Source organism: Chiloscyllium plagiosum, unplaced genomic scaffold (genome assembly GCF_037043375.1).
Source record: "Chiloscyllium plagiosum isolate Xiang-an unplaced genomic scaffold, Cpla_swu_hap1 HiC_scaffold_9, whole genome shotgun sequence".
Taxonomy (NCBI): domain Eukaryota; kingdom Metazoa; phylum Chordata; class Chondrichthyes; order Orectolobiformes; family Hemiscylliidae; genus Chiloscyllium; species Chiloscyllium plagiosum.
This window is the reverse complement of record NW_028270147.1, coordinates 42,277,551-42,290,127: the sequence shown is the minus strand read 5'-3', so window position 1 is coordinate 42,290,127 and position 12,577 is coordinate 42,277,551. Positions and strand designations below refer to the sequence as shown.

Below are 12,577 nucleotides of genomic sequence, written 5' to 3'. Positions count from 1 at the left end.
GAATTGTAGCATTAGGGCTTAATTCTGATCATTGTATGTAAAGGAGACAATGGACAATGTACACGATTACACAATGTGATGCAATATCATGTAATTTTGCACTTTCTTACAGCCTTATGGCAGGGTGAAGCCCCAGTGACATGTTTCTGAAGTACAGTTAATGTTTTCCTTAAACTCGGCAGACTTTGTAAATATGCTTCAGCAGCACAGCATGGTCAAGAATATTACAGAATCCACAATTTTCTAACTTGGAAATTACTGAAGCATTGTTAATACCAAATTAACTTGATGTCACAAAGCTGTAATTTTCTTGTATTCTTAAGTGACTTAAGATGAAAAGATCAAAAGAAATTACAAGCTTTCTAGAGAGAAAAGGCGGAACCTGATCTTATTGTGTGAAAATTTATTGAGAGCTGAAAATGTGTTGCTGGAAAAGTGCAGCAGGTCAGGCAGCATCCAAGGAGCAGGAGAATCGACGTTTCGGGCATGAGCCTTTCTTCAGGAATTTATTTACTCAGCATCAGAAAAGGCAAAATTTCCAAAGCTCAGCAAAAGCGATGAAGCAATGATTTAGCTGCTTTAGAAAAAACACTGAATATTTTATCTCCAAGGCATTGTCAACATTTGTATTGGTTACATTATCATTTCAGGTTAACCAAATTTCAATAAGTATGCTAAGAGTAAAGGTCACCATTCTCATACGTGAACCAATGAGAGACACACCATATATCTGATAGAATATAAAAATGACTGATACCAGAGAAGTAGGAGAGCAGTGAATTCTACGGTCACGACAACAGGTAATTGATCTGAAATCATTTGTCATAAATGTTATCATGTAGCTAAACATATTAATTCTGGGTAACCGGAATGAAAGAGTAATCTAAAATTTTAGGAAGGCATTTAGAATAGAATATTAAAACACAGTTGAAAATTACGTGGCTTTTAGATGACACCTTTATTGCACAGTTAAGTGAATTTTTTTTGCTACTGTCCATCTTTTACCTTTAGAATAGTGCAATCTGTATTAATAAAATATGCATAATATTTAAAATGGTATTGAAACTTAAATTGAAAACAGAGAGACACTGTGAAGTTGAGGACAGCAAATTGATAACATTTATTGAGGGTGCAAGTAAAGGTAAATTGCTGATTGAAAATAAAATTAGAGAATTTATAAGATTCTGTTCAAGTTGTTTGCCATAACAACCATAGCCTATCAATGTTGCATATGAAAGTTATAGAATTGCATATGATCTCAGATACAATCGCATAATTGTGGTTTTTTGCAGTTCTAAAGGAGTTGCTAAATTGTCATTAAATGCTTCAGTAAGTGAGCCTATTTTTACTTTGGCAGTATCTTAAACTTGTGAGATCTGATATGTAAATAAAAATGACTGCAGCTTATGTTTGGTGTGGACATTATTTAAAATTTAAAGTTTACAGTTTGGTATTTTAAAGTGAGGTTGTATTTATTCATGTGTATAATAAATAATTAATCTTATTTTTGACAATCACTTTTTGTATGGTTGGAGTTTCGAAAGTGTGTAGGCACCGTTTATAACATCAAATGGCTTTCTTATATTGTTTGTATTTACATGCCAAAGAACAGCAGGACAATGTAACTCAAACATGACAGATTCCTAGTTCTTACAGCATTTTTTTTAAGAGGCCAAGCACTTTTTGTCAGAGTTGGTTTCCGAATGAAAATCATTTATACATTGGCAAATTGGAGTGCCACAAGGATAAGTTTCAATTATTTATGATCTATATCAATAACTTGCATAAACAACTGAACTGCAGCCATGTTTGTAGGTGATACAAAGAGCAAAGAGATATGAATTGATATGTGATATATACCATGTGGAGTATAATGAGTGGAAAATGAGAGCTTGTCCACTTTGACAGAATAGAAAAGCACTATACCGTTTAAATAGAGAGCGTGCAGAATGATCTGGTGTAGAGAGATTTGTAAATGATTCAGAAAATGTTAGCAGACAGGGGTATAGCAAGTATTTATGAAGGCAAACAGAATGTTGGCTTTTATTACAAGGGGGATGTTGTATAAAATTAAGGAAACTTACTGCAAATATATGGGGCACTGGCAACACCTCACTTGCTGTATGCAGTTTTTCTTCTTGTTGCATTGAAAATAGTTCAGAGATGGTTTACTTGACTGATTCCTGACAAGGTTTTTCTTAAGATGAAAGGCTGAGTAAGTTTTGGCCTACAGAACCATACAGGATGGAAACAGACCCTTCGGTCCAACCAATCCATGCTGACCATAATCCCAAACTAAACATCCCACCTGCCTGCGTTTGGCCCATATCCCTCCAAACATTTCTTATTCAGGTACAGTACTTACTTAAATGTCTTTTAAACATTGTACCTGTACTCATATCCACCACTTTCTTTTGAAGTTCATTCCACACACGAACCACTCTCTGTAAAAAGGTTGCTGCTCATGTCTTTTTTAATCTTCCCCCCTTACCTTAAAAATATACCCCCCATCTTGAAATTCCCCATCCTAGGAAAAAGATACCTGCCATTCACCTTACCTATATCCCTCGTGATTTCATAAACTTCTATAAATTCACCCCTCAACCTCTTACGCTACAGTGAAAAAAGTCCCAGCCTATCCAGCCTCTCTTTATAACTTAAACTCTCTATTCCCAGTGACATCTTGGTTAATCTCTTCTGAACCCGCTCCAGCTTAATAATATCCTTCCGATATCGGAGCGACCAGAAATGCACAAAGTACTCCAGAAGAGGCCTCATCAACGTCTTGTATAATCTCAACATGATGCCCCAATTTACAGTCAAAGGTCTGAGCAATGAATGAGTACTAAATGCCTTCTTAACCACCCTATCTATATGTGTCACAAACTTCAAAGAATTATGTGCCTGAACCCTGAAGTCTCTTTGTCCTACAACAGTACCCAAGGCTCTACGTTTAATTGTGTAAATCCTCCCCTTGTTCATTTTACCAAAATGCAACACCTCACATTTATCCAAATTAAAATCCATCTGCCACTCTTCAGCCCATTGGCCCAATTGATTGCTTTGTAATCTTAGAAGACCTTATTCACTGTCCACTATAGCATCAATTTTGGTGTCATCCGCAAACGTATGAACCATGCCTTCTATATTCTCATCTAAATTATATATATATTATGACAAATAAAAGTGGAATAATTATTGGAATTTACAGAAATGAGAGGGATCTTACTGAAACATAAAATTCAGAACAGGCTTGAAAGAGTCATGCTGACAAATGTTTCTTCTTATAGGGGAATCTCAAACTGGGAGTACAATTTAAAAATAAGGGCATTTGTATTTAAGATGGAAAAGAGGAGTGTCAGTTGGATTTGGAATTCTCTTCCACAGTGTGGTGGAGGCTGGGTAATTGACTATGTTCAAGGCTGAGTTAGTCAGATTTTTTAAATTGACACAGGAGTCTGGGGTCTTTGGGAGCAAGCAGGAAATGAGGTTAAAGATAAAATCAGGTCAACCATGACTTTATCAAATACAGCAGACTCAGTGCGCGGAATGTGCACCTCCAATTTCTTTTTAACTTATGAGTGACAATCAGATGAACGCGGAATACTTGCCTACCCACTTACTCTGAGAAGGATACAGGAAATAAAAAGAGAAATAACTAAAAATGGAGAGAAAAAAAACTTATGTTAGGTAAATTAATTCTGTTATCATTCTTGAAAGATGCAATTTGATATCAGAAGGATTTGATGATTTCTTCCTTCTCTTGAAATGCTAACCCTACTAAAATGTGCAAAAATAGTGCGTGGATTGAAACATTTTCTGACTGGTATATTTGTTATATTTCTAACTTTAGAAGCCTGAGTTCCATCTTTGTCTGCTATTTATCACATTGTTTCTGATTTTCAGCCTTTGCATACTGTGTTCTATCTTTCTGTTCCAGCTTTCTTCTCTCTTTCTTTTCACAATATATATCTTCCACGTCGCGTCTATCACTTTACATTTTGTTCCACCCTAATCTTCTGCATGATGTCTCCAGTAATTTGGTTTTCCTCCATTTTGTTGAGCCTTTCCATTTTTTTTTCTGTAATGCCTCACAACATGTTCTTCCTGCTGTCAATCCTGCTTTCAAACTATTTATATTGCTCTCTTGATTTGCTGTTTGTTTTTCCTTCTATGTTTTGTTTCTTTTTACTCTGTGTTTATGGCATATTTGTAGATTTTCCTCTTTTAGTGCATTCAGTGCTGAATTTATCTGAGTATTTCTTTCTGGATTAAAAATGCAAGAAATGATTTCTAAACATTGACAAATTGCTGATAAACTTAAATCACCAACGGTGTTAGAATGTGTCCTGATGAAATGTCCTGCCCAAAATATCGACTCTCCTGCTCCTCAGCTGCTGACTCACCTGCTGTGTTATTTCCAGCGCTACACTTTATTGAGTCTGACTCTTCAGTATATGCAGTCCTCACTATCTCCTAGAATGTGTTCGAAACTGATCTGAGACCAGTGGCGTGATAAGAACAGTTCTACATTCAATAAATATTTTGAAGTCACAGCAAATGCGGAAAATAGTTTAGTTTAATATCCACTGTAAAGGTGTATGTTGCGCTATTATAGAGTTACTTCTCGAGCTGGAATGCAATAAATGCATAAACAAGTCTGGATCAAGGTGATAGCTTTGATACAACATGAGAAAGGTTCCATGAAAGCACAGTTTAGATCAAGCATCTGAACATGATTACAAAGAGGCTTTCTATTCATTAACTTGGACTGATATTGAAAACTTGTGGAGACCTCATAAAACTGTGGCTTTTCCAAAGAGAGTAAAGAAAGGAATAAAGAAAAGAAACAAATAAAGAAACAATGGACTCCAGATTTAGAGATGGAAAAAGTATCTAGAAACCTAAAAGAAGCACATTACAATTTCACATCTACTGTATTTTGCTTTCTTTTGCAGGTTGAAAACAAGTGGTCATGCAGATCACATTTCTGAGTGTTTCTGTTGCAACATTCCTACTGGCAATTCCTTGCTATGGAGACAGTTGTATATCGGGAATAAATCATAAGGCAATGCCTAGTCCTGAACCAGACATGAGGGAGTGCAAACTGTATTCGCAATGTAAGTTAAAGTTGAAATGTTGAGCTACAGGGTGGTTGGGTTAGTTGGTCCGGGTGTCCCAGAGGTGTTCTCTGAAACGTTCCGCAAGTAGGCGGCCTGTCTCCCCAATATAGAGGAGGCCACATCGGGTCCCAATATAGAGGAGGCCACATCGGGCCCCAATATAGAGGAGGCCACATTTCAATTCCCCCTCCCACTCCACCAAGGATATGCAGGTCTTTGGACTCCTCCATCGTCAGACCACAGCGAAACGATGGTTGGAGGAAGAACGCCTCATCTTCCGGCTAGGAACCCTCCAACCACAAGGGATGAACTCGGATTTCACCAGTTTCCTCATTTCCCCTCCCCCCAGCCTGTCTCAGTCAAATCCATCAAATTCAGCACCGCCTCCCTAACCTGCAATCTTCTTCCCGACCTCTCCGCCCCCACCCCAATCTGTCCTATCACCCTCACCTTGACCTTTTTCCACCTATCACATTTCCGACGCCCCTCCTCCAAGTGCCTCCTCCCTATCTTTTATCTTAGCCTGCTGGACAAACTTTCCTCATTCCTGAAGAAGGGCTAATGCCCGAAACGTCGATTCTCCTGTTCCCTAGATGCTGCCTGACCTGCTGCGCTTCTCCAGCAACACATTTCCATCTCTGATCTCCAGCATCTGCAGACCTCATTTTCTCTTCACATTATTAATCTGTACAATTAAATATAAACTAACTGTATTCCTTCCTTATTTTATGCTTGTGTCTTTGTATCCTGGTCATAAAGACTGTGGCACTTCTCTCCTTGTACTGAGACGCCTTCCATTACATCTCCTTATCCTGAAGACAATGATAAATGCAGATCATCAGTTTGAGGCATCAAACCTGTGTTGAATTCCTCTATACTTATTCATTCAGGGAAGTGCACTTTGCTGGCTGGGCCAGCATTTATTGTCTATCCCTGATTGCCCTTGAGAAAGTGATGGTGATGTAATGTGATGTTTTCTTGGACCACTGCAGTTCATTTATTGTAGGTACAATGTTGGGGAGGGAGTTCAAGGATTTTGATCGAGTCAGTTTGGAGTGATCTTTCATTTTGTATTATTCCTATTTGAAGGAATCAGGCAGATCATGAGCGAAATTCACATACAAAGTTTGTGACCTTCTCAGAAAACATCACTGGTTTTCCTAACTGCGGTTAGGAAATTTGCATCTGCAAATTTTAGAGAAGTCTCATGGACTTATGTTTCCAAGTTATTTACTTGTTTTTCTCTCAACAGCTTCATGTTGCTTTTCTAACTACACTGAACAACTGGCTGTATCCCCAGTCATTAAGGTATATAATACATATTGGAACAGATGTGGTCAACTGAGTTCAAGGTAAGGCAACCAATATCTCATTTAAAAATGTCACAATTCTTAATTTCTTTTGAATAGGATTTGTTTCCTTTGGATAGAACTAATCTAAAATGTGGTCATTGAAGACAATAGCCAGATTTTATGAAACAGGACTAGCAACCTGGAACTCACAAGTTCAAATCCCACTATAGTAAGTCCTGAAAGTGAAAGCTTTAAAAATCTGCTAACTTGTACACCATGAACACTTTAAATGCCAAGGAAAAGTAGGCTATACACCAAGTCCAGGTAAATGGGATTAGTATGGCTTGGTGCTTGTTGGTCAGGAAGACATTGTGGGCCAATGGTCTTGTTTGCATGCTGTATGATTCTATGACTCTACAAAAGCTATAAAAAAGTGGTAAAATTACAATTAATTCATCAACGTTCTTCAGGAATAGGACTAGCCATCACTCACTAGTCTGGCTGATGAGTTACTCCTGTTCCGTACTAACAACAACAACTATTTATAGTTATATAGTCGTTTGAAGATTACAAAATGCCCTTGACAATTTGCTAAAGTCTGATCACATACAAAAGGAAGACAGTGCTGAGAAGGAAAATCTATAAAAGGTGAACAAAACTTGTTTTTTGTTATTATTGAAGTCCGATAGAGTGAATTTCAGAGTTGTGGGGCTTAGGTGGCTGTAAACATGGTCCCCAGTGGTGAAGGGAAGGGACAGAGGAATTCACAGAATATCAGAACCATAAAAAAGGGGAGTTCAACTGTAGTGAAGGACGGCAGGAGGTAACAACAGAGGAGTATAGCCATGAAGAGATTTAAACTCAAGAATGAGAAGGTTATCTATGTTGGTGGCTTGGGACCTAACATAGATAAGGGGTATGGGGAGTGGGAATGGATATAGGTGGTAAGGTTCTCAGCAAGCTGAAGTTTATAGCGATTGAAAAAGGAGAAGTATCCTAGACAACATTGAAATAATTGAGTCTGAAGATGACTCAAGGTGGATGAAGGCTTCAGGGGCAGATGGACAACAGCAGAGGAGAAGATGGTGATGTAATGAATGGACAGTTCTCAGTTCTGAAGAAAAGTCACATCAGACTAGAAACATTTCTCTCTTCTGTGGGAGTACATCTGTTTACTAAGAGTTAATGGGTTGAAATTGTAATCTCATTGGACCAGGCAGTAGTGACCATTGTTCAAGCTGATGTGATCTCTTGTTTTTGTTTTTTTTCACAATGTGATGTTACTACATTTGTAAATTTGTAATCGCATCTTATTTGTTCAGTCCTCTGTAAATCTTGTTACTATTTTGTGACTATGTCTCGCGTGCCCATTGCCTGATCCATCTGCTGAATGGAATGATTTGCATCTGTCCAGATATGTATAAAAGCTGTGTATGTATTGAAACCTTTTGCTTTTCTCAGACTGACAGTTAGGGTATCAATACCTTGCCACCAGTAGGAAGACCAGCTCTTGTACAAGTAAAAGTTACTGTTTGGGGATCCAAGATGGCAGCGACTCAGCAAGTCTGAGTCTATAGTGCTCCTCCCAAGAATTGGGCAAAGTGAGCCACCCGCCTCTACCACACTTACCAAATCATTTAAAATAGTTTTTACTTAATGTAATTAGTTGCTCAGTGCTAAATTTAAACAGTCTAGTCTCCTGTAAAAATGACTAGGGGGAAAGGAGCCTGCAGTTCTCAGCAGGCAGGAGTCCCTCCCCCACCCTCCCCAGCTTCAGCAGAGGCGTCCGCAGCCGCCCCGGGGGACTTACCTACAGTGGTGATCCTTGGGGAAATAATCTCCAAACTTGACGCCTTCATTGAAGAGTCCCGGAGCAGATGGAATTCACACTCGGCTGCACTACAAAAGCACAACCGAGTCATCGAGGAAATCGAGCGCTGAGTCGGAGAGGCGGAGCTAAAGGTTACGACCTCCAAGACCATAGCAGAATCGGCCGTGGATCGGGTCCGGACTCTCGAACAGCAAGTCCGGACCTTAGAGAATCACATTGACGACCTCGAGAATCGAGGTCGTTGAAAAAATATTTGTTTGCTGGGCCTTCCCGAATGGGAAGAAGAAGGCCAGCTTACAGTGATTCTCGAGTAGTGGCTTCCACTGCTGTTAAATCTAGAGGCTGGATCAGGCCAGGTAGGGGTGGAATGGTCCTACCGGGTTGCAGTGTGCGGGCCTGGCTCAAACCAGCGCCCCTGCCCAGTCCTGTTCCGGCTGCAGAGCTACAAGGAGAGGCAGATGCTCTTGGAATCTTCCAGAAATCTTGGGAAAGATCCCCAAACCATGATTTATAAAGGTTCCAAGATTATGTTATTTCAGGACTTTTCCCAGCTTTGGTCCGAAAGAGGAAGGCGTTTGACAAAGCGAAGAAGTGTTGAAGGGACTTAAACATTCAGTACTCCTTGCGCTACCCAGCTACGCTACGCTTAAGCCATGAAGGGTCAGTGTATAACTTCGGATCACCGGAGAAGGCCAAGGAATTTTTGGACTCTCTTAGATAAATTGTAAGAGTTAATTGATGTTGTTTTGCCCTCTTCCCATCCCGGTTTACCCCCTTTTTATTCCTTTCATTACCTTACTGTTTAATATTATCTCCGGGGTATGGGGAGAGGGGTTTATTTATTTATTCTTCACTTAGCGATTTTCTCCCCTATTTTTCTATATATAGGCCAGGGCGTCTAGTTGATGTAGGTGGGGGGGAGGTGGTTACCTTATCCTATTTTATCTCTGTCCTTAGGAGCGGGGTTGTTTTCCCCTGTTAAATTGTATTACTATATTTAATTATTATTTGCTGAGACTGTAATTTTATAGTCATATATGTTCATACATTACCAAATATATCCAGGTGTTGGTGTTGGTGGGGGGGTGGGAGGTAGGGTACTTGTTGTTAATTCTAGCTCAGTAGTATATTTGAATTTTCTTTATCCTATCGTGGGGTGCCTGGGTCAAGGGTGGGACACTGGTTGGGAGCGGTTATGATGGGCTTTTGGAAAGGAAGTGATGCCCCCTGGGAACAAGGGGGAAGATCTCCGTTTAAATACATTTTATATATTTTTATTTAGAAATAGTTTTTTACTATATTGATCTGAGTGTATTAAAGAGCCTTGTGAATTTTATATGCTCTATGCTCGGGATGTTTTGGATAGGGTTTCTTCTCCCGGGGGGTCTCGGACTTGCCCGGTGATTATGGTTAATCAGTTGATTAAATGTTGCACCTGGAATGTCACAGGGAGTAATTCACCAATCAAAAGGAAGAAAATATTATCAAACCTCAAGAAAGAAAGGGTTGATATAGCTCTCCTATAGGAGACACATTTATTGGATAAAGAACACCTGAAATTTCGACAGGGAAGAGATTATTTTCCATTCTCTCTTTCTGTGCAAGGGAAAACATTTTGGTAAACTGGGTGGCTGAGGGCCCTCATAGACTTTCGAATTGGCACAGAATATACTCCCCCTGACTTCCTCACAAATATGGTGCACCAAGGAAACCCGAATTATTCCATAAAATATGGCAGCCCTTCTTGAATTACACAAATACAGATATCTCGGTCATCCGAACAAGGGCCTTTATTTAATTAAGATGGTGAACCTGGCTGGTCCAGGGCCCCTTAGGAGAGGAATCCCGCACGAATACGGGTTTTGTTATGATCTGATGTTAACACATTCCGAGCATGTATATCACTACTAAATTTCTGTGTTATCTATCGGGTTTTTTTCTCTTGAATAATGTAAGAGATTTAATCATACACTCTGGTTAGTTGTAGGTTAGATGAGTAGTTAGTTGAGTTTTGGGTTTTTTTCTCTCAGTATTTCTTTTTTTCTGTTTGATAGATTTTGGTTATTATTTATTTAAGATTTAATTGTATATCAATGTTTATACTTGGAGTTTTGTTTTTAGTTTTCTCCTGTAAATGTGTAAAACATGTTAAATTTTCAAAAGTTATTGTTTGATTTACAAGAATGCGTCTGTGCGATCCGAAAAGAACCCAGTTGCACAATCTTCAATACTTCACAGATGCTGCCAGACCTGTTAAGTTTCTCCATCATTTTCAGGTTTTATATTGTTAATGAAGCTGGAAGTTGGAACATTACAAACAGTCAGGTTCAGATTGAGACAATAGTCAGGGATGGGTTGAATCATTTGCAAGAGTCTGGAGTTTATGGTGTTACCAAATGTTTGCAGTCTGCCCTGTGTTTCAGTGGTTGAGATTGTGGCTCATTAATGGGTGATTATCGGACAGGCAATTTTTCATGCAGAAGCAATGGGGGGATTGAATGAGGTGGTAAAGAGATACGGCTAGGTTTGAACAACATATTAGGAGTTAATATTTAATGCTCCATGGGCAATAATAGATGAGCAATGAACATCCACATCCCAAGAATAAATATTTGAAAGCTACTTGGTTATTGTACTATATTTTAGCAGACGATTAAACAAATTAAATAGGTAAATGTCTGAGCTAAACTTCATACTGAAGAATCACATAGACATGGTCCTTTCTAGACTACAGTAAAACAGATGTTATTTTTACAGTTATGATATTATGCATATATTAATGTGATGATGTTTTATATGCCACAATGTTGCAGTTTAGCGTCATCTTCAGTGATCCATTTAATAAACAGGAAAACATCCTTTGGAGTTGAGAACAATTTTATCACTTGCTTTCAGATTGATACATTTTGGTATTGATGGTGATGTACTTGAAATCGCAACACAATATGATCTGCAGAAATACAGTTCTGGTCAAGCAAGAATCCTCCTTCAAGTACTAGCTATTGATACATTTTTTTTTGAAGGAAGAAACCACATTTATTTAAATATAGATAGCAAAACATGTTTGGAAATGTACTGTAACAAAATCATATTTTTGCTGGATAAGTCATATTTTTAATAAATTAATTTAGGGGAGTAGGCTTGCATTTATTTCACATCCCTAGTTGCTGTTGAGAAGGTGGCAATGAGCTGCCTTCTTGAACCATTTCAGTCCATTTATTACTATAATGATACAAATAAGGTGAAATTGTTCTCTCTGAGAGCAGGTCATCACAGGATCATTGATGTCCACAGCATAGAAAAAGGCCCTTAAGCCCATCGAATCTGAGCCAGTCAAAAACAGCCAGTCAACACGTTACTATTATAATCCCATTTTCCACCACTTGGCCTAGATCCTTGTATGCAATGGCATGTTAAGAGTCAACTCTTCTTTGGTAAGATGATGAGAGTAAAAATTGAACAAAGTTGTAATAAATTGTAAGAAATATGGTAAGGTTATTACTGATTAACTGATGTAATTCATTACTCTAGCTGTGAGGAGTATATGAAGAAAATAGATTGTTTCTACCATTGCTCACCTCATGCCTTCAACTGGATCAATCGCAATAATTCCTATTCAATTCTTGCAGCTCCAGTCTGTCAGAGCTTTTGTGATGACTGGTAAGATTTTTTGTAACATTCTTTTCTCTTGAAGTAATTCCAGTTTTTATTGCATTTTATCTTTTACTAACGTGAAACACTGGTATTCAGTTAGCCAGTAAAACATTTTTCTGCAATACTAATCCATTACAGTAGTGAGAGATGGTATACTGAGAGGTGATGATTTTTGGATGAGACATTAATCTGAAGTCCCACCTGTTGCTTGGGTGAATCTAAAAGAACATGTCATGCCATTTTGAAGAAGAGTAGTGAATTCAAAGTTTGTGAGAAGATTCATAGCTCGGGTGCTTCTTGTGGTTCTGTTCGCCGAGCTGGGAATTTGTGTTGCAGACGTTTCGTCCCCTGTCTAGGTGACATCCTCAGTGCTTGGGAGCCTCCAGAGGAAAGATCACAGAAGCGCTTCACAGGAGGCTCCCAAGCACTGAGGGTGGCACCTAGACAGGGGACGAAACGACTGCAACACAAATTGCCAGCTCGGCGAACAGAACCACAACAAAGAGTAGTGAGTCTCCCATGTACCTGGCCAAAAACTTATCTTTCAATCAACATTACAAAAAGAAACAGATTTTCTGGTCATTATGATAATGATGTTCCATGGATGTTTGCTGGATACATATTGGCTACTGCATTTCTTCTATTTATTAGCACATTGCCTGTACTTCAATAATACC

At 38.7% G+C, this 12,577-nt stretch overlaps 1 protein-coding gene across 1 annotated transcript in view; it reads left to right on the top strand.

The window, feature by feature from the left end:
- Positions 1-708: 708 nt before the first annotated feature.
- The window catches only part of LOC122554315 (riboflavin-binding protein-like), a 21,575-nt gene continuing 9,706 nt past the window's right edge, over positions 709-12,577 (top strand). Inside the window, exons 1-4 of the mRNA XM_043699145.2 lie at positions 709-800; positions 4,959-5,120; positions 6,376-6,475; positions 11,778-11,906. Coding sequence (XP_043555080.1) covers positions 4,976-5,120; positions 6,376-6,475; positions 11,778-11,906 — 374 coding nt within the window. The 5' untranslated portion in view covers positions 709-800; positions 4,959-4,975. The remainder of the gene's footprint in view (positions 801-4,958; positions 5,121-6,375; positions 6,476-11,777; positions 11,907-12,577) is intronic.